General features: G+C 41.0%; 2 protein-coding genes across 2 annotated transcripts in view; both read left to right on the top strand.

Annotated features, from left to right (window-relative positions):
- LOC145440404 (rab proteins geranylgeranyltransferase component A 1-like) overlaps positions 1-23,610 on the top strand; it is a 266,120-nt gene that overhangs the window by 215,468 nt on the left and 27,042 nt on the right. The window lies entirely within an intron of this gene.
- On the top strand, positions 1,411-13,367 carry LOC145441631 (uncharacterized). Its single transcript, XM_080319541.1, has 5 exons — positions 1,411-2,401; positions 3,124-3,214; positions 5,684-5,904; positions 6,581-6,721; positions 12,159-13,367. The coding sequence occupies exons 1-5, from the start codon at positions 2,303-2,305 to the stop codon at positions 13,098-13,100; spliced, it is 1,494 nt and encodes a 497-aa protein (XP_080175667.1). The 5' UTR covers positions 1,411-2,302; the 3' UTR covers positions 13,101-13,367.

The raw sequence follows: 23,610 nt of genomic DNA, 5'->3' as shown, positions 1-23,610 counted from the left end.
AGCTCCCCCGATTGAGGGTTTGGGTGCGGCAGTTACGGCTCTGGTAGATCATATGCTAAAACTTCTGAGTATTTTATGATCGTCCGTTGCTCCATTCGTTTCGCGAAACATAATGATCGTATTCCCGCAGACATTGTGTGATTGGGATTTAGTTCCACTATTGAGGGGAATGTATAATCATTCTGGGTCACCTTCAAACGATTCATTGGTGAATGGGGTACTACAGAGGAGTGGAGAAAGATTTTCATATTATGCATGCTGTACAATGTACATTTTATGTCACGTACTGAACCAACTGAAGTTGCGATGTCGGTATATTCAATCCAGTAATACTATCAATTCATGTGACTCTTGCATTATGTACATTGATTTCCAGGTATGACATTTTAAACAGACTCCAAATATTAATGCGCTCCGCTGAATCCTCAATCCATTATTATTTGTTGCGGTGGTGTAGTATACCTCCACCAGAAGTTGCTAATAATTTGCAATTATGGCCATTTTTAACTTACAATAATACGACTTGCCAAAGTACATTAAATCTATACATCAATCACACTTCATAGTTCATTCCGAGTTCATTGCACGTACACCTCATTCACGGCATACGACATTATGACCCTACCGGAATACTTGGTTACTTCAGCATTACCTTCCAGGTATTATATACGCGAAATTATTTTAGTTGCTGTTAGCCATAGGTAGTAATAGCCAGAGGAAAAAGCCACCCTTTCTACCTCCCATTTTCGACTTGAGATGCGTACTCCATACGTACCACTACGTCTTATCAGAGTCGGATGAAAAGCTTTATGTAGCCAACGTATAATCAACTAATATGAATTTATTTTTTAGCGAATAACACAACAAATATTACTAAACTTGGATTATTTCTAAAATTTTCCGAATAGCTCTGTGGCCCACCTAAAATGCTCTTGTGGCCCACCAGTGGGCCATGGCCCACCCTTTGAGAACCCCTGGCTTATACTCTTCTAACAATCACACAACAATGTACATCGAATATATATTTACTACGTGTGGATACTTCTTACGCAAGGACGAGCAAAGCTAATACTTCTGACGTAATAATGAGCAGTGGCGTTTGAAAATCAACCGTTTGCGCTATCCATAACCTGGTATAATATCTCTTCCTTGTTCACGAATGTTCGGTTATGTCATATTCATTGTACAGATAAAAAGTAATCGTTCTTTCACAAAGAAATCGATTAGATATGTGAAGTAGTCGATTACGATTACGATTACTTTGGATTTTTCTCGAATGTAATCGATTGCGATTACGATTACTTGAAAATGCTGTAATCGTCGTAATCGATTACGATTACTAATCGCGATTACCCCATGTCTGGAATTTACCAAGGTTAGCTATACCTGCTGTGGAACTTATTTGTTGAAGAGTTTGTACCGCTTTTATTATTATTATACCAGGTTAGCTGCATATTTCACCAGTTGGTTTGTTCATAAACATTCAAGAGGTGTAGTCGCAAAAAGTCACTAATTCCATAGATAGATATACATACAACTTGTGACCTAATGATACGCGGTGCATAATATAATCATACATCATACACCATAATTATATTCGTGATGTAGTCTACATATAAAAATTTCGTTGAAGACGTATTCTTTTGAACTTAGTTCTTACGAAATGACAAGTATCCAATCCATGCGTTATATTGACAGGATAATAATCGTGTTTCATGGTAATACGAATGCAATGTGTCATCGTAAGGTCGTAATGCAATTTTGTGTTTTAGTGCGATTGTTTTAGCGTCTCAGGCGAATTATTGTAGGTTTTGTAGCCATGCAAACAGCGAGCCGCTACGCTCTGCGACTACGCCTACATACGATCTGTCGACCAGGTGCGCCAACGCATGACGACTGTATCGCTTTAGTCGTGCTTGACACTTTTTAATGTCGTCGCATGGTCACATATACCGAATTATAGAATGCTTTATGGACTGCTATAAAGCTGACGGGCAAAGTAATAATAATCATACGACTGATTGGGCAGCATCACGTTGCATTGCGAGTATCATAACGTAGCCGTGAACGTTGAGTATTGAATAAGAAAATATTAACGCAGAATCGATAATATGGATTACAGTGTTCACTGTTCACTGTTCAGTTTACGGCAGAGCAAGGTAGAGAAATAGTTCGAGTTACTTATCAGCGTTTATACACGAGCTGATCAGTTATACCGACGGCTAATTTGCTTCTATCGCGATTCATTCCTTTGAAGGGCATATTTCATGAATTTAAAAATAACGAGTAGCTGATATCGAACATGCTGGATGAAGCTTTGATAAAATTTGTGGAGCCAATCGGTCCTGGACAAATCGTTGATCGTGAATCTCTAGTAGCCTTGCCAGCTGGACTGATGCAGGTATATAGCTTTCGTTTTAGTGACAGCCATGTTTTCAAGATCCACGCATCCTGTGGAACTGGTCTGTTCAATGTTTTGTAGACATTTTACGCTAACGATGTGTTTTATTTTTACTACTTGTAGCCTGAGGTGGGTATTTGATTGAAAAATCTACTCGGTTGCTTTAACTCCATCCTGTCTTTTCTTTGCATTAAAATCTTATAGTGTTTGGAACTAAAAAAAATATTATGAAATGGACGAATTTCTCACGAGGCGTACGGAATTTAGTACGGCCGAACGGGTGGGAGAATGATAATGTATTCCAATAAATAATTAATGGGGACTTTCGCCTTCGAGATTGGATCTGCCTCTAATTTTCTGCAACGATGGAGTCAGATTTCTCTCAATAATTTAGGAAGCTGTATCGGTCGATACGGCTCACACCAAAAGACCCCATCTATCTACACGAGACAGATGTACCGCTTGAATTTATAAACAGAACTCATCAAATTGATCTGGAATGGAAATATTTCTCGCAAGCTTTTTGAAAGAAGCAAATCTCGAGCTTCCCTCTTGTTGATAGTAGGTGAAGTACACGAAGCGAATTCCCAAAGGATAACCCTAAAAATTGACCGGTGTACGGATCTGTTGAATCCATTATTATTCAATCTCACAATGGTGTTCGGTCTGACAGCAGGTCTTTCGTGGGTTTTGGAACTTGTAACTGATTGTGGTCTTTCCAGATGACGATCGAAGTGAAAGAAAAAGAGGTCACCGTTCGTGTTTTGGCAATGAAAGAGGAAAGCCTATCAAGTCCAGAATCAGCGATCTCAAGTACGGAGAAGAACTTTGCATTTACATGAATAACATCGCGAGTTGCTACCATACATACATCAATCAAGAGATCATATTGTTGCAGGCGAATCGGCGATGACGTAATAATGATGTTGCCGTTCGAACACGATTGGCGTGATTTCACTTATACCCCCTCCAAGGGGTAAAGTTACGACAAAATTATCGATATAATTGCATTCCCGACATTTATTGGTCGCTGTGACGTAGTTTTATAGGATCTTTTAACATACCTAAATACATTATACATAGACTGAGATATGAATTCGCCTTTCGATCAAAATCCCCGCCATTCAGTACAAAGAAGTATTTTTTTCTATGTGCTTAATTTTCCTTGCATTATATATGACGTATATGACGTATATGACGCTAAAGACCGTTATTAATTCGATTTGAAATACCATGCATGAGACACAGCGACAGTCTGTTTTGGAAGTCGATTCATATCGTGATATTGATCAGGCGATTTACGCCACCGACGAACTCACACTTGATACGGTGTAAATTAATCGTGGGAACTGCTAATCAATCATTGCCAAATGTGTCACATCTACGTTGGTAACTTACGCTACATAGTAATTCTCAATTCCCCCCATTCCCCCTACATTTATGCAATTTTCAACGAATAATAAATATATGTTAATCTTTCTTTGGGAACGAACGACCATACCGACGGGTATCTACCGAATTGCCATCTCAGGTTACGATTGTGTGAGTGTCGAAGGTGCAAAATATTCAGACATTCATCATGAGATGTGGCGCATGCCTGTCAATGACATTGTTCCAATTTAATGCCACAATGATTTCTATCCTGGCATGGTTGTTACGTCCCATTGAGAATTATTCTATTACACGTTAATGCTCTTTGTACAAACATCTTTACCAGACTTTCCTGCACCACGATATCAGAATTATGGTAGAATTTACCCAAAGGCACTTTATGGATATTAAAAATAATCATATGTACTATTTTAAGCAACTTTGACGACTCAGCTCTGCATGAAATAATGTAAAGCTAACACCCAATTTGAGTGGATAAGTAGCGTACACGAAAATCAATGATAATGTTGATAAGAAGCTCGCATGCATTGTCAGCATGCCTTGACTTGCCAGTCCATTTCAGACCGATCTAAAGTTCGTTATTTTCCAAATAGCGACGGTATATACCTTCGCCTTGAGTATACCATGTTGTCTATTCGATTAATGGAATATTGAATGAAATATGCTAAAATTGTTACACCGTTCAAGAGTGTGGATAATGGATATCTATCCTTTTGTCGACGCACTCTAATACGATAATACGGTGCATTAACAACAATCCAAGGTTGTTGTTTCTGATTATTTTGCCCCGGGATATACAGCGAAATTGCATCAAATTCAACTGGTGCCTCAAAAGCTTAGCGAATGTACTCGTATCGGGCGTGACCCCGACAATAATAGTCACATCAGATGAAAATTTAGCACGATCTCAAAATGTTCTGACCTGCTCGCTATTTTACATCCTTACATGCGCACTATTTATGTGTGATGAGCACCTACTTTCCTACATAAATCGATCTCTTGGCACGGCCCAAGATCCTACGAAGGATAACCCGAAAATTTTTACTGTCGGATACGGTTTTCTTCATTTTTGTGAGTCGCTTGTATTAGAAGTTAACGGGGTAAATTATAGTCGTCTGGAACGATTGTGGCATATAACCGCTCGCAATCAATCAATTCATATATGTATTACACGTCATAATGTTGTGCCCCAAACAATAGACTATCGAAAATATCATATATATATTCCTTATTGATTTTCAAAACGATTACGTACGCGTGTTGTTTGTGCGTATCTTCACATTTTTGAGTCGGAAGGCATTTTTATTCAATAGCGCACAGTCGATGGCGTCAATATGTGGCAGAATTTTGATTTTAATGACCATGCTGGTACAAGTTCATCGTCGGTGACCGATAGGATTTACGTACTTTTCGCCGTATCATTGCTGGTGTAATTACAGCCTACAGGCGTGGGCTAAGACATAATGCAAAATGAACATGTCGTTTTGTTTCTGACCTGTAGCCTGTACATCTGAATGCATGTTATTTGTAGATTTGGAACTTGATTTCTCGTGGCATTATACTGTGTCCACTGTCCAGTGTCCATATATGTCCCAGATAAACTCAAATTGCCTTAGCAATTGATATAATCCTTATGTTTTTTTCGGGATCAATTTATCTAAATACTCTCGCACCATTACCGTATTCGTCCAAGACGTGTTAAGTCTTTCAAATAAGAATAGGCCTGTATGTTATGCCTATGTATAGCCAAGTTCAAAGTCGGGCCTAGATGGAAAATGCGGGAATTTTCGAAAATAAGGTATCAGCATGTGTTTGTTAGGACAACATCGGATGTTGGTTTCTTTCGTCGCTGATTCATAACCTATTCTAATCCCGACTAATGATTTTTAGATTGGCATGCGAGTGCGTTTGTGTGGCAAAACGGACAGGTGATTGCCGCCGAAAAGATGGAAGATCGTTTAACGAAGGAATTCAGCACCAGAAGTAGAACCTTGCCGAGAATTCCAAACGTCAAGAAGAGGCGAACAATGATCACACCGAAAACATTTCGCTTCGTCAGGGACCCGTCGGATCAAGCCGAGGACAACTCCATTATCGACGCCATTCTTCAGGTATAGGGGCTATTGCAAGGACTAGGCATTTTACCAATAGTCCATCAGTAGCCTATGCTCAGTATCATTACTCTGAATAAGTAAGCTTATATAGCTGACTTCGCACGTCATCTAAACTTTCGCTGTATGAATTCATCGAAATTCTGAGCTCCAAAATTGGACGGAAATTGATCATTATATAATTTGTCTGCTTTCATTTCAACTTGTGACGGTAAACATATGTGTCTTCAGAATATACGACAACCTTTTATTAATGGATTATGATTAATATCCTTGGTGTATGGCACAAAAACAGTCTTCCAGCCCGAAGATTTAATAGCAAAGAGGAGAAGGGGAATAATTTGAGTTCATTGATTCAAAAACTTCACAATTGTGTGGAATCATTAAGCTCATTCGTCCATTGTCTGGTAGGGTCAGACAGCGAACGGTTTTGAGTTCTTCATTGTTGATTCGATTTCTGCTGTGTTTTTGTTAGGTCACTAGTCACTACAAGCTTAGACGAGTTTCCGGTGCTTCAGTTGATTCCGCATTCGAATTGTTGTTGTCGTTTATTATTCAAGGATTTCCCGAATCTCAACATTAGCACTTTGCTCCATGATCCATCTGTAATGAGCTATATACTGCAGAACCTGTACCAACACCGCTCAATATAACTTGACGCGTATATTATCAACAGATTTGCATCTACAAATCTCACACCGCAGGCGTGCAAAGAAAGTTATTTGTTGGCACGGTTCATGTCGCTCTAAACTACTTGACTGCGGCAGAGGACCATGTCGCCAACCCAAGTTTTGCGTGCGAGAAGGATTGGTTTAAGGTGAGTCACCCGAGTCACTGCATAATTACAAAGCTGCGGCACGACGCTCCAGTCGAGCGTGAATCAACATCAAAAATTTTCGACGGGCCGGTGTGGAGGGATAACGTAGTGGTACATTCCTCAGCGGCAACGCCAATTGGTTGTGAGATTTACTAGGCCCATCCCAGCCATCTGATCCGCGTAAGCGGTGTCTCACAAAAAGCCTAAAACAAAAGTGACCACTGCTGCAAGTTGGCAGATTAGGAATAATAATATAGTGAATATCGGTGTAATATGACCTGACCAACGACCATCAGGGCTGTTCAAGTTCAAATATAACTTTTTTCCCGGATTCCAGTCATTCACTGATTTGTCAGTTTACCCTAAAAAACGCTGGACACCAAATTTGGTTCAATTTCAACAAGTATAAGACTCCGCAGATCAAATTATAATTTTTTATTTATTAGGGAAAATTGGAAAAAATTGGATCTGCGGAGTTATATACTTGTTAGAATTGAACCAAATTTGGGTCTGCAGCGTATTTTAGGGTAACATGACAATTAAATCAGTGAATGGCTGGAATCCGGGAAAAAAGTTGTTTTTGAACAGCCCTAATGACCATTGTAATCAAACACTATGGATACCCAAAAGAACAGCAACAAGCCTGTATTTCTTATTAGAATATACTCAACATAGGGTTTATTTGCTGGTGTTTTATCTGATTGGTGCGTCCAGAGAACATACTATTTGCCACTTGTCAATTCCTGGAAATTTACCAGCAACAAAAAGACCTGACACCCGCTAAAAAGCCTCAATCGGAACGTATTCCAATAGTGCGGCATACCTTTTGAAGAGGGTGAAAATGATAAGTGACGATTGAAAATTCTTATAACGGCAACGCTTCTTTACTAAATAATTCCAAAGCGATAAATACTTCGATCAATACCGTGTGTGCTTGTTCTGAAATGATAGGCTATATACGCATACGGTGATAGATAACGTCGCAATACAAACCCAACGCGCAAGGCAACAATGGTCGCAGCAGTAAAACCTGACTTTGTTATTATAAGCAGTCCCATATATTTAATTTCGCAACACGCGACCCTGGTACAATAAAGGATCAGCAAGCTACCGGGTGTAGAGAAACGGGGTATCAGTATATCACATTGCTCCTTGTGTTTATGTAACTACGTGCCTATAGCGAATAAAACGAGTTCACCGGCGTAGCATGAAAAAAACGGTGTTCATGGTACGTCTCACTGTGCTTTTCGTTACTGCTACATTTCGTCGGTTTTTTTCACTTCGTGGCAACGCAAAATGTCTGTATATTGGTATCCTTCAGAAATTTGAATGCGTCCTATCAGGTATCGTCAATTCACTTTACACCAATAGACTGATAAATGGCCTTATTTATTAACTTGGAATTTACATGACCTTTCGAGTAAAGGTGCACGTGCCGCGTGTACTATACAAGTGTACTGTGCTGTACACGTTCAAATTTGACACAAAACGATTTACGACTTGGATCGATCGAGACAATTGGTCGCTGAGACTCGAACGAGCATAATTGCTGGGAAACAAAATATGTTATTCGCGACAGGAAGAAGAAAGTCGTTTTGATGAAATTTCGAAAACAAATAGACCCACTCGAAATGAGCCTAGGAAATTATCTGTTTTCACTTCGCTGCTCCAATCGAGCTCAATTTAATCCGCCCGGTTTCAAGATATGATTCATTAACGCGCTCTCCATCTTTCGTCACGCGGACGTAGCAATTATGTCTAAATTGCCGTTCGAAGGGTCACGTTTCTTCTGCACAACGTCACCTGTACGTGGCAAGTGGCTAGCAATATTGTCACACCATAGCACACGCGCACAATGACCGAAAACACAATAACTAAAAAATCATTACATCGATACCATGGTACGAAAGAAAGTGATTGCCTGGCGTTGGATTTCTGAAAGGACTGAGATCGTTATTTTTCAAAATACGTAACTGCAGACGTTACGTAGGTGCGTAAACAAGAATCCGCCTGCTGCCGACCGACTTCCGTCGACCCGATTTAGAATTTCGCCCTCAAGCGTTGCGTGGTGGCAAAATTAACGTCGGATGTGACGTCCGGTACGCGCACTGGCGGGCGCGATGAAGTCGATGTTTATTCAAATGATAGTTTCGAATTTCTTCGATGCCCGCAAATGTGCGAATGCTCAAATGTGTTTCAATCGCTAAGTGTTTGCCGCGACCTTCCAAGCCGCCGAGATGAGAATCTCTTGCGACGCATCAATGCCGATTTCCGGATGATGATATTGGCATGGATGCACTTGTATGATGCAATTCGCGGGTGGTATCACTCGATGGCACAGCACACTCCGTGCGATCGGATTACGGTCTGGCGAAGCATCGCTATAAAACTGGGGCATTTCCGTTTTGCGGCTTCTTACTATAGACCAGGCAGTTCCATTCTATTTCGAGTCCGATGCTGCCTATAGTTAAAAGTCCCATTGTATGTCATGATAACAATGCAGCGCGATTGACAAACTTGTTTACGAATTTTACGAATGTCTACACTTTGCGCATTAGTAAATTTTGGCATAGGCGTATTCTAAGACATTTCAAGGGGGAATTAAGAACAATACATATAACTACACACCGCAGTCAGCAATATATAGCTTTTTTGAACATTAGTTTAGTCAGCATCACAGTTATACAATCATTGACATTGTAGACGATGGGAGTAGGTCTATCGCTTGCGTAATGCTGGAATGCAATTTGCTTGTGTATAATATAATAATTACGTATGTGTAGTAGGCCTACGGTATATTTATTTATATATACCGAGATTTCGTAATTATATGACATCTACTGATTTTAACGTAACGTCTGTGCTTACGGGGAAGTCCTTCCTTTGTTTATTCGGAAGCACCAACCCAACGGGTTGCAGTGGTATATATTGTGTGTCTTTGTTACGGCTAAAAAACAATTGATATGGAGTTCCGGCCGACGGGAGTTTCAATGTCACGTAGATTCGTAACTTCGTTAGTTTAATTGTGACAAACCTGCCTTAGCAAGTTCTTATACAGCGCTTTATACATTATTGTCATTGTCATCAATGTATGCTCTAATTATAGGACTCGGTAGATTGATCGCATAACAAGAAACACGAATCGATAAGCCACGCTAATTGCTAGCGATGACACGTGAAGAGTTTTATCCTGAGTATAATGAACAATTCTGCTCAAGTGAAGCACCGACTTTTCTCAGCACGTCGGCACGTATTTTCTTTTGTACTTAAATTTATGTGACATGCATAAATTATACATCAGGTCTCGCTATATTTTTCTATTTGTTTTTACGTGTATACCGAGCGCAACCGATCGATTTATACTGTAATTTGCGGTTTTAAGGAGTCACGTAAGATCTCATTTACTCCCGAGCAGGTTTCTTTCCTCCGTATGCGAATCGATGAGGCGTACCGTTCGGAGTAAAGCTGATGTGACTTCAGTGGCCTGTCTTGTTACGTCACTGACTTCGTGTACCGATCATAATGGATTTTGAAATCAGTCCCTCACGAAAAAATATATCAATCACCACTGTTATAAATTATTCTGTGGAAATATTTTTTGTGGATAGTGCGATATGCGTCTAAACTACAGGCCTACACGAGGGAAGCCGTACAGTATTGGCATACGGATCTGAGCGGAAAAATATATCTTGGTACCCTATGTGCATAAGCATTAAGCAAGCATGTCTCGATGCCACATTGTCATTGTTACTACAGGCTCTTGCGTCTTAATCTGTGGTTCCCAACCTTACCAAACGCGATGCAAAATTTCGCCCTCAATATGTACTGTACGCATCCGAAAAAGAGGACATCTCACATATGTATTGGAAAATTATTCCACCAACTCTGATCGCTGGTGAATTGACTTAAAAAAGTCCTTTTTCCGAGTAGGTGCTCGAGAAACCGGCTTCCGCGTCTACTTTCCGTGGAGTTGACCTTTTGTTTTCGTCAACTTTCGCGTCATATGCAGAATAAGCCGCCTTCACGTGCATTTTTGGTGGTGTTAATTAAATATATATCTCACCAGATGTTCTAACGTTTTTGCCCCAATCGCTCTCCAGTTGCCCCGTTTGGTATTTTCTCCCCTTGTTTCTCAAAATCGCCCACTGGGGGTGATATCGCCCACGTTGGGAACCACTTATCTCAATGAAGCTTTAGACGAAATCTCAATTTGTACCGAAACAACTTCCTGAAGAAGAATACGAAACTCGGCCAGTATGATTATAAATTTCGATTGCATCATAACTCTCGCTGTGGGTATTGCAGTAATTATTGTAGTTCAATTTGTTGCCCTGACCGAAACCGAAAATATATACATTTACGAGTCACTATGCACTGCGCTGTAATAGGTCATATAAGCAGAAGTGGTCAAGGTAGTAATCATTGGTACTTAAGTAGTAAGTACAAGTAGAAGTAACGATATCCAAGCAAGTAAAAAAGTAAGTTTTCCAAATCTAGTTTTAAAGAGGTTTTTGGAGGTACAGAACTTCAATATACAATTGAGGCTGAGCTTGAGGCTGAGCGATCAAACGCCATAAATTCGGCCATTGGCAAGCATCTGTAGGACAATCCCGCTTGTGCGAAAAATTATCGAGACGACAGATTTCGCGTCATCGGGAGGGGCCCGCTCACACCTTCCATCTGTCTGCCTTGGAGTCGACCTTTATCACAATACATCAGCCCAAGCTTTGTTCGCAAAAGGAGTTCGTGTACCAACTTAATACTACCTTGAACGCTATTTTATTTGATATTTCATTTCATGCTGGTGACGTCATATTTGTGATACGATTGTTGATATACAAAGTTACTGACGATTATCCTTGCCGAGTGTCGGCCGAAAATATTCGGGTTCATTTCAATATGAATATACTATTTAATTGTAAATCTTGGTTTGGCATAAAAACTGAAAACTTTCAAGTGGATGTTGAAGTAGTCTTTATTATCATTCTGAAAAAGCGACGACAGTGCTCTTATGGCCTGTTCAGTGTTCATACCTTGTGCGCCGTGACAGGCCTACAATTTTCGGTCTCGAGGACAGGTTTTCACGCTCGCGCACTTCCACTCTTCAGTTACTCTCGCTTTCTTGCATCCCCTTTCGGGTCTTTGCCGTCGGCTTCTGAGGTCGGCTCACCCTTCCCCTGGGCTTTTCAAGGCACCGTGTTAACAACGGGATCGGCGATGTCGAGCCCAGATAAAACTCTGGCACACATAAATTTACCAGAGCCGTTGAAGAAAAGTATAAAATCATAACCACCTGAGTAGAGTTTCGTGTATCAACCAATTACCCTTTTACATTCTTGGTGCGAACTTATTTTATCATTCTGAACCCGTCCATACTACAGGAGTCTGCGCCTGATTTCATCAAAATACTTAATACCGATGAAATTCATCTATTCAGGTCTTCCCCAAGAGTTCATTCCTTCCCGGGTGCCCGTCGAGCATCGCCAAAACGAACTGCGCTATATCCGGTAAGAGGTCAGCGGACCGCCAGGAATTAGAGGAAACATCGGACATGTCAAGTGGCCGAAGAGCACATTCATCCACTTCGGTGCAACATCCCGGGCTTCGGAGATCGACCAGTCAGACTTCGTCCGTATCCAGTAACCGAAGCTTGGAACGTTGCGAATCTAGCCGGTCCCGCGTAAAAACCGACCCAAACCCATCCGTCACGCGCCGCGTTGCGTCATGGGTGCGGCAAACTTTACTGAGACAATCATCGCTTCCCGACCAAACCAATAGGCCCAGCATTAGAACACCCGATTCAGTACCCAGCGATGTGGTGTCCGACATGCCACCGGTACTGGTAGGCCCGAAAAAGCGTCAAGCAGACCCGTCAATCATGAGATCCATCCCTGAAAGTCAGCACAGCCAGGAAGAATCACCAGACCCGACATCGTCAACCGCCAGCGCGTCAGACCGATTACCGGTTCCGAACGCGTCGAAATCAAGGATAGCTAAGTTTCGTACGTCCAGATCTAACAACTCATCGTTCGATGTCGGTTACGAAAGTGGCAGAAGTCGATATCTTTCGTCGTCGGACGAAGAACAGTCCTACAAAAGTGCCGAGTCGAACTTGGACGTTCTGAGTGAGAAGGAAGCCGAAGCCATACCTCTCGCGGCTAAAGAAACGGGCGAGGAATGGTTTCAAATGGAGATTGTGAACGAGAAAGGAAAAATAATACCGTGCAAACAGAGAAAGACCATGACTCTGAAGCAAAGACAGTCCACGCTGCAAAGATCGGCGCGAATCTCGTGCGATGACGATTTCACGTCGCTAAATGAAATAAAGCGGCGCGGTTCGCGGGGCTCGCAAGATTCCGCTATTTTTGCAAACTCGTAACGCTATGAGTCCACCAACGTACAGCGTTCGGAGGGAGTACGGGTGATATGCCACCGCGGCGGAGTCGCCTGTTACATCTTGTTTTTAACTTGACATTTTCTTGCCTGTTTTCGATTGTTATTCACTTTTTTATTTTTGCGAAATTGAAATTCGGATACATGCATCCGACGGAGAGTCATAGACACAGCGGGATGAAACGATGCTACGCGACCAAAGAAAATTTAACAAATATATATGCTGACGGGTATGCAACTCAGAAGTAGCCTATATGCTCATTGTTTTATACGTGAAAGTCCAGCCGACAAAGCAAGGTAACATAGATCGTTTATCGGTAAAAGCATAAATACAATTATACCCTTTTCAAATCATAACGCAGATAGAGTCGGTATTATAGGCGCATACTCGGTAACAAGATTTAATCAGGCAGGAGTTAGACCGCATTCAGACAACGAAAGAAGGCTTGCGGCTGTGGATTTAATTCCGGAAATGTTCATGCATTCGCGAGAACAGAAGCAATCGGCATTAGAAAATTCACAAATATGTGGCGACGTATAGATAATTTGAGCAACAAAGGAAATTACAATCGGTATGAATGCAACCCATATCTCTCAGGATTACGGGCAGCTTGATTACCGCGACTTATCTGCACCAATGCGAGGCAGGTATAGGCGTGCGGGTGGGAGTACCAATCGCTAATCATTTGCAAAGCGTTGACAATGCGACAAATGTTCTCTTTGTAGAGATCCTCATCAACTCAGTGCAAAGCTCACGTCGTTTTACACGCGTTGCTGATTATTGTGATTACGATGAGCAAACTTAAAACAGAAGCTTGATGTTATTCGTTTTACACCAGAACACTGTTGAAGGCCACCGCCACGGACGGCATCCCAACAGCTGCTTACACCTCGGGCGTTGCACCTGTGCTCCTCGATGTCATGAATGGCGTCCCCGAAGGCGGCCCGGTGCCCCCTGAGTGACTCGAGAGCGAAATCGTCCCTATCTACAAGAAAGGCGCTGCGAGTGACCCATCGAACTACAGAGGCATCTCCCTGATGCAGACCGCTGCCAAGTTGTTCGACCGAGTATTGCTCCTTCGCATACGTGAGCAACTCTCTACCAAGCTCCTGAATGCTCAGAATGGATTTCGACCATCTCGCGGTACTACAGAGCACATCCTGGCACTGCGCACAATCATTGACACCTGTCGCTCAAGCAAAAAGAATGATGTTGCGTCTTCGTTGATTTCGCGAAAGCCTTCGACTCGGTCTCGCGCCCAGCCATGGCGGAGATCCTCAGATTCTATGGGATTCCTGAGGTGATCACGTACGCCATTATGGCCCTCTACAATGACACACGAGCGCGAGTATCCGAACAGATGACGGCCCAAGCGGAGATTTCAACACTTCGGCTGGAGTGCTTCAAGGTGACACCCTGGCACCATTCCTGTTCGTGGTCACTGGTCATACTTGACTTCGTCCTACGAACGGCCTTCCCGGATAATACGAACTTCTTTGAATGGCGGCCACGGCAAGGAACGCGCACGCGTACGACTCGCGAGGCAATACACGTAGGTATTCTTGCCTACGCAGACGACCTAGCCTTGCTTGCCTCGAACACCGCATCGGCACAGCGCCTCACCAGTCGAGTCCAAGTCATTATGTTGACTTCCCAGTTTACAGTTAAAGGCTTGTTAAATCCACTTTTTATGACTCTGTTTGGTGATATCGAATGGTTCGCATTTATAATATACTAATTTTCGTCATTTTTAGCAGTTTCTGGACGTGTTTTCAAGTACCAGTACCAATAGAAGAAATCCCAATGGTGTGATTACTGTACTATTCCTCGAAATTACAATGAAACGTCGGTGTTGGCCGTCTGAGTCTCGAGTCATATGACTTGGTCCGAGTCATGCACAATGACTCGAGTCCAAGTCGAGTCAATACACAAATTGACTCGAGTCGAGTCGAGTCATTTCCGTATTTTGAGAAAATGACTCCAGTCAAGTCGAGTCATCTGAAAAACGTGACTCGAGTCGGACTCGAGTCGAGTCATGACTCGAGTCATTACAACCCTGTCATTATTAACTGCGCACTCACGGACCCCAAGCAACCTCATCACAGGCCCTCAAAGGGTACACGTCACACGAGTTGAATTGAATGATTCTCAAGTGTGAGTATATTTCTAATGTTTGGAAATCATCGGTGCTTTACAGTCAAAACATTTACTCATGATTAAACATTAGTTTAAAGTTAGGGTTGAGAAGAAAAAAGCAACTTTACAAACATTCTATTTCTTGCTTCTCGTAGTACACTCGGATATTTATGCAGGGCTATCCTTCGAAATATCAACAGTAGTTCCCTATCTAACAATATGCTGGTACAAGTCTACTGAAACAATATAGGCCGGCGACATGACTGAGTTTACCAATATTTAGTGATTGTAGCCTAATGTAGCAATTTTGTATCTTAATAATATTAAGGAATCTGCAGACGTGTTCATAATTTAAGTTCGTTGAGTTCGTGGGATTTGCCTCTCGAGTGTACGATATATCCTCGAATTACTCGCAAATGGATTATTTTTTAAACTCAGGAATCTCAAACATATATATTTTCTAGCTACGCGAGACCAGGAAATGTTGTCCTGCCCAAATATGGCAAACATGTGGCAAACATGCATTTTACATATATTACATTTTACATACAAATTGGTTAACCTTGCTGCTGTAGCCTATACAACTGTTTCCTACCGATTACTGATCGATTGTTTATATCTCAGTATTTCACCAACCTAAACGCGGGAATAGGTTTTGTCTGAAATACGTGAATTATGAGCTGGACATCGCATGCTAGGTAACAGGGTGAATTATTGATATATTCATGACGAGAGTTAGCAAGTTGGTGCGTTACCATCAAGGCATATCGATTTTCAGGAAGACATCGTGGTTACTACGAAAGGAACATCATGGGGAAATGCTATAGTCATTAGTCACCCTGCAGATCTCATAATCCAGGGGTCGAAAACCAAATATAACGTTTCGGAAAACATGCGACTCCGTGAAGTGGTGCGCTGCTAGAATGATTGACGGCGATAAAGCCTTGAAATAAAATAATCGATGCATGTTTAAGTCTCAGTTTCTTATTCAGTAAGAATTTCATCATTTCGAAATACCGCAAGATTGCGATACAATGAAAAGATAGGAAGGTGTCGAAACGACTTGGAGTAGTCTTTGAAATCAGACACACACTTTGGCCTACAACATGTAAATAAGAGGTGAGCACACTGTATTTAAGAAAGGGTAACATAAAAGGAAGCGACAAGAATGAATGTTGCATGTGTCGGTAGGCGGGGTTAATATGTCGACTTTTAAAGTATATTGGTCGCTAAGGGATTTTGGTCGCTCCGGCACTAGACCTATCGCTTAATAATGTTTGCATCAATTATTTTTAGTCGCGCTATGATCGAACTTTTGTGGTCGCATTGTTCGTTTCTAGTTTTACTGTGTTCCGTACCATAGCCAATACGTGAGAGGCTTATCAATGTTGTTACGACGATAGGCCGATGGCCTGATGATGAAAAATGTGCCAATAACCCAGGGATATCTAGATATCCCTGCAATAACCCAGGTATCATAGAAGTCGGTTTGATGTTACAGTATAAGGTTGGCCTGACACTAGTTTTATCTGCAAAGCTACAAAGGTCGCGGTAAATGATGTCGTTGCTCCAGATCTATTAGAATCGCTTACACGTATAGCCTACCAGACGAAACTGAAATAATATCTCCTTTCGTGGGTCGAACACGATTCCAAATTCCAAATTCGCATTTCGACACGGAGCGCACTATTTTCCTTGGCGGGTCTCATTAGATATATGTGGTTCAAAGCTGGGGACACTGGACGATTCGTTGCTGGTCATTTCGGCGCCTGGACGTGGACAGTGGACATATCAATGTCAAACGTTTTGGCCAACATGCGGCGGTTATCTTATTTCATGGTTTCATCGCCGTTAATCATTTTGCCAGCACACATCACTCCGAGTCTCATGGTCGCATGTTCACCTAAACGTTATGTCTGGGTCGTGCCTCCTCGCTTCCCATGACATGCCGCCCTATTTCTTGTCGCTTTCTTTTTCTATACTATCTTCCTTACTTTCATTCAGTGTGCATGCCTCCTTTTTACATCGCCTAGGCCAAGGTGGGTGTCAGACAGGGTTGTAACCAAGTCACATGGTTCCGAGTCACGAGTCAATCATACTTTTGCGGTTTTGACTCGAGTCGAGTCGAGTCATTTTCAATTCATCACAGACTCGAGTCCGAGTCCAAGTCACCGTTTAAAGTGTCAAGTCCGAGTCATGGTGTTATGACTCGAGTCGAGTCCAAGTCACAGTATTGAAGTCATGTTCAACTCATGTTTTCAATCCTGCTTGGGTGATATCGAATTCCGTGTTTGCGAAACATGCTCATTTTGTCCCTATCAGAGTCTTGGCACGTGTTTATTTAGGCAGATAACGGACAGGTCCTGGCCTCATTTACCGATGCTAAATATAACTTTACTAATCTTAACCTTAAAATCAAATATCTCTCTTGTCAGTCTGATACATCACCAATACAAGCATTCAGTTTTTATTATGAGCACATCGACGATAGCTCACGAATAGCTGATAGAGAACCAACGAATTCACGTCTACATACTATCTGTTAGAGAACCAACAAATTCACGTCAAGATACTAGTTGATAGAGAATCAATAGATGCATGTTTATGTAGAGGTATTTACAACAGACCAGCATGCTGTAAAAGAGTGCATGCAATTATGTGCATTGTGCAGTGACAACAGAACAGATACATTTTGATTATACTAAAGGTTTTCCCAATTGCATTACAGACTACATCGCAGTTACAGCATTGGATAAATAATTGTACAATGGGGCTGTTCAAAAACATTTTTTCAAATTTTCCGGATACTTCTTAAAATTGCTAGATTGCCTAAAAAATCAAATTTGGCTCAATTCCAACCAGTAGAAAGCAATGCTATGAAAGAAAATTTTAGACTAATTACAAAGAGAGATTTTAGAATTTTACCGGCTATCTCATGATATTGTTACATTGTGTAAAAATATGATTCATAGCAAATTCGACTCAATTACAACTAGAAAAAGTGAAGTTATTAGAGTAGAATGTTTTGGATACGAAAAAATAGTCGGCTTACTACTATGTAATAATATTATATGAAAGAATTTCTCACTAAAATACTCCATTTATTTTCAAATTCAAAATATTCTCCTCTTACATCATTGATCCCACTTTTTTCAAATTAAGCCAGATTCAGTGTTCCTTTTATGCAACATAACAATTTTATCAAGTAACCACCCAGTAAAATAAAAAAGAAGTCATTTTAGAACAGCCATATTGTACAAACATCACACAACATTAGCCATTCATTATTATAATCACGTGCACAATGCACAGCACATACCTAACAAATCGTCAAATGGACGAGGGGCATTGTGTGTTTTCACAGACAGCAGATCAAATAAATGAACACCTCAAAAATACTAATGTGGAAAGGAGATCCTCGGATATGTTAAAGCGGCATGGCCGTAGAATGAATCCACATCTACTGAATACACGTTCCACTAGTGCACTATAGATGCAGGAATTGACAAGCATTTTTGAACCACACTGAAGAGCATTGAATACTCATTCTTTCGAGTCGCCCAAAAATGCAAAGAATCATTGCCTTCAAATCTACACATGAGCTTATCAGTCTCTTGACCATCTGATTCATTTCATTGGCTCTAATTGAACTTTGCTTCAATTGTTTGCTTGTATAATTGAAAAGTCTTGAGTACTTTAATTGCAGAGGATCTATTACCTCTTCATCACTGGACGATTTTGTACAATGCATTATTGCTACTATGTATCATTTTCTGTTGTTTTTACGGTGGCATATCTGATATCAGACAAGTGCAACGAAAGCAGTGGTGACAAATAGCGATGTCGGCAGAATTCGTCGGATGCGTTGATCTAGCCATTACGATTCGCAAATTTCCTAATCTTCAAGTCATATAAAATAAGCCAAGTCAATGACTTGGGTCGAGTCATGCGTAATGACTCGAGTACAAGTCGAGTCAATCCAAATATTGACTCGAGTCGAGTCGAGTCATTTTCCCATTTCAAGAAAATGACTCGAGTCAAGTCGAGTCATAAAAAAATCGTGACTCGAGTCTGACTCGAGTCGAGTCATGACTCGAGTCATTACAACCCTGGTGTCAGATTCCATAGACTACTCCTTGTCGCTTCGACATCTTCCTGTCTTTTCATTGTATCGCATTTTTTGTGGTGTATTGAACTGATAAAATTGCTAATAAACCAATGATGATGATGTGTCCTAGCGTAAAAATGACCATCGCCAAAATGGCGGTTCATATATATTAGTCGCAGTTCCGCAGGCTGCACATTGCAAAATCGTCCTAGACTAAAGCATACAAACGGTTTCATACGATATTAGGTTGCCGGTTGGACTCATTTCTGGAATATTTTTAAAAATATTTTCTGTATATATGTATTGGGGTTGCCCACATTATAATCAAGAAATCAGGTTCCGGTCAATCGCACTCAATCTGTTTTCTATTAGATAAATAAAATCTGCCCTAAAAGATACTATTTCATATTGCTTTACGAAACAAATTTGGGTCACCTACGAGCTTGGTTTATTTTAAAAATTTTTGTTTCACTTTTTGCAAAAACATGGATATAATAAGTCATGCATGTCAAATCCTTGAGCGTGCCATGAAAAATCATCTCGCCGTTGAGCCGTTCAACGAAATGCGAATTTGGAGTCGTCTTCGTTTCACAAAAGGAAATATAATGTAAATTTCGATCGCGGGTACGTGTGAGTGTAAGCGATTCCAATGTTTTTTGAACAGCGACAATCTTTACCGCGATCTTTAGAGCTTTGCAGACAAACCTATAGTTCCAGACCAATCTTAGTGTGGCATAATACCGACTTGCATGATAAAGGGTGCACTCTTAGCGAAAAGAGTGTGTATTTCTACCCGTGTACCACCCCTGATACACGGGTGTGAATCAGACATGGGGTGATAACTTCATGATTGTAATCGATTGCGATTACGATTACTTCTGAATGACGCGATTACGATTACGATTACGATTACAGCAAAATCAGGAAGTAGTCGATTACGATTACGATTACATTGGAAAAGTAATCACGATTACTCACGATTACATTTATTTTGCATCTTGGAAGCTATGTTGGAAGACAATATATGGATTGTTCGTTACGTCATAATGTACCCATTGCCGATTTTTATAGAGTTCAATTTATCGCACCCAATGATTTGCATTCTTGCCAGGGCCATAATTGCCGCACCCCAAATTTCCCAATAGGGTGGGGAGTGAGCTCGAAGGGGACTCAAAAAGTATTTCGTAAAGCAACATAAGTTATAGAGTATTTTCGAGAGATCTAAATAACTTGAAAATCCTCTCTAGATCAGTGATTCCCAACCGCGGCTCCCATTGACGTTGGAAAATCCAACAAAAATATTATAAAATCAATTTAGAACAAATAAAAAAATTGATATTAAAAAAATACACTTGCTTGGCTTAGAATCTAGAGTTTATAATCAAGAGTGGAGACCAATTCCTTTGCTGTCGAGTAGCGATTCTCTACTCAGCAACGATTTCGTTACTGAACTCACGTCAAAAAGTATGCTCACACTCAAATGCGTTTGGATCGTCACTCAAATTTAAGTCTGCTCATCATCAGACTTAATTAGGTGCAGGTGGTGTTCCAACCCGTTTTACAACGCTATCTGACCATCAAACCAATGGATCATTTGACTTGATTGTTAAGTTGAACGGCCGCATTGACGGAATGAATGTTTTTTTCCCCATGATGAAAATATTTTCATGTCCTAATGCAGTTAATGTGGCCACTGACCACGGTAATTTACAATTTGAGTTGCTACACATACATTCAGATATAAAAGACATGACAATTTGTTTGTGCGTCTCACGAAAGTTTTTCTTCTAGTCTGCTACGCTTGAGCCACTACAATATCGTTTGATTATATAACAAACTATATACCTCACGAATTAACAACATACATAAAAGTAATTATAACAAAATACCAGAGGTTATAATTATGAATTACGTGCCCCCAGCTCTACATGTAGGTAATTGTGTGTCGAGATAGCGCAGTGGTATAATCCACAATGCCATTGGGTTGCGGGTTCGAGTCCGACCGAGGTCGACTTCAGAATTCCTTTCTAAGTGTTGGAGGTTTATCTAGGCTTCTTGTCGCCGCCTCATCCGCGTAAGCGGTGTCTTACAATAAGCCTAGAAGTGGACCGTGCTACAATTCGGCAGATACGGAATCAAAAATGCAGAAAATCGCCTGGTGTAACTGACCGTTGTAGTCGACAAACACCAAGATTACCTCAAACAAACAAACTCTACAGGATCTGACCATCGGGGGCTGCGAGAGGATTAAAAACAAAAGTAATATAATGCAATTTTCGACGAAATTCAGTCTTCAACTTGCGATTACCACCCTATAGGGGACGTCTTGCTGTTTTGGTCCTGATTCCAGCTGCAACCCATGCTAAGATGATATATAAGCATCATGATATATAAGCCCATGGCCATGGCGGCAGGTCCCAATGTTGAGTAAAGAATTGTGTAATACCGGTTGGCGCCCTTTCGAGTAGAGTCACATGAGAATAAGACGAAGCGAACATAAAAAATTCTGCCTTCAACTTAATACAGATATTGTACTGCAAGCGGCTGTTACGAGAAACGGCAAACACGGCTCGGTTTTGATATATATATATATCACCAGCTGTTGATTTTTACTGCTTTGTTGTGGAAATCGCAATGTTTTATTTGACGAGTACAAAATTTCAAATCTTTGTCCGGTGTACGTACGTACTATAGATAGGCCTACTGCTCGCCAAGCAGCTACGGTCAAATTGCGTTTAACTAAGCATAAGCATAACCAAACATCAACCATAAGTTACTATTTGAAACTATAGGCATAGCGGAGATAAATTATACTGCTGCGAGGTAGTGGCGTGTGGAACGTGTTGATGACCTAATATACAGAACGGCGGGTGTTCTTACAATGACACTAATGTACGACGTACGTACATCGAATATCTATTTAGTGTGGATACTTCTTACGCAATGACGTGCAAAGCTAATAGGCTGTTTCTGACGTAATAATGAGCTGTGGCGTTTGAAAATCAGACGTTTGTGCTGTCACGAGCCAGGTATAATATCTCTTCCTTGTTCACGAATGTTCAGTTTATGTCATAGTCCTTGCAAAAATAAAAAGTAATCGTTCTTTCACAAAGAAATCGATTAGATATGGGAAGTAGTCGATTACGATTACGATTACTTCGGAATTTTTTCGAATGTAATCGATTGCGATTACGATTACTTGAAAATGCTGTAATCGTCGTAATCGATTACGATTACTAATCGCGATTACCCCATGTCTGGTGTGAATATACACCCACGACATCATAGCTGGGCCTCAAAGGGACCAGGTTATGTGTCCAACAAATCACTGCTCAAAAGATTCGGTGTCCTAAACATAAAAGATATGCGGAAACTAGAAATTGCAAAGTGTATGTATCACTTCCACTGAGGCCACTGCCCCGAAAACTTCAATGACTTCTTAACCTCGGCATCAAAAGTGCATAAGAACGACACACGCGTGTCCACGTCGTCCAACTATCATATGGTGGACAAAAACGATCATCGCTCTATCAAATATGCCGGACCTGAAGTGTGGAATAGTATCTCGCCGGCTATCCGACAGTCGTCGACCATGTCCACATTCAAGTCGAAATACAAGCAATTTCTACTGAATGAATAGCCTACTAGTCACCGCTCACCGTTTTGAACCTATTATATATAGCGGAGGCACTGTTGTTACGCTGTGAACGTGAATCGATAACGTAAATGTAGCCTATATTCGTCAATCAGTTAGACTCGTAGTAATTACAGCCACCAAATATACTATCAAATAAATATAGTCACAAATTGTTGGTATAATGCACGGGTGTCAAACTCAACTCCTGTCTCGAGCCGGATTCAAACCTTCAAATTGCTCGCGTGCCGAACCAGCCATGGTTACAAAATGTTACCTCAAAATCATCCCCCCTGCTTTTCGCTATGGAATAATACTTTATTATCAATCGTCCATCCTATATAGTAATATATTCCAGTGTTGGGATCAAGTCACTACCTTCGAGTCGTAAGTCAATTCCAGTCATTGCACATTTTTACTCGAGTCAAGTCACTCGATTGTTAAAATAAGTGACTCGAGTCAATTCGTCACTCGATTTTTGGTGGCATGGCGTGACTTAACAACTTGAAAAAATAACAATTTTTTAATAGGCCTTTGTTTAAAACATTTTTAAACAAACCATTTTTTCTAAATGCAACCCTAGATGCCAGCGTCACTTACCTGTACCTAATGGTTAC

This window comes from Botryllus schlosseri, chromosome 6 (assembly GCF_051294905.1).
Source record: "Botryllus schlosseri isolate E-star chromosome 6, Bs_hap1, whole genome shotgun sequence".
Taxonomy (NCBI): domain Eukaryota; kingdom Metazoa; phylum Chordata; class Ascidiacea; order Stolidobranchia; family Styelidae; genus Botryllus; species Botryllus schlosseri.
The sequence above is the reverse complement of the archived record's forward strand: the minus strand, read 5'-3'. Positions and strand labels throughout refer to the sequence as shown.

Bases quoted from the DNA above. Each gene is read 5' to 3' on its own strand.
- LOC145441631 (XM_080319541.1), top strand. From the start codon at position 2,303: ATGCTGGATGAAGCTTTGATAAAATTTGTGGAGCCAATCGGTCCTGGA. The intron at 2,402-3,123 runs GTATATAGCTTT...TGGTCTTTCCAG, and splicing joins TGCCAGCTGGACTGATGCAG to ATGACGATCGAAGTGAAAGA. The intron at 5,905-6,580 runs GTATAGGGGCTA...TATTATCAACAG, and splicing joins TTATCGACGCCATTCTTCAG to ATTTGCATCTACAAATCTCA.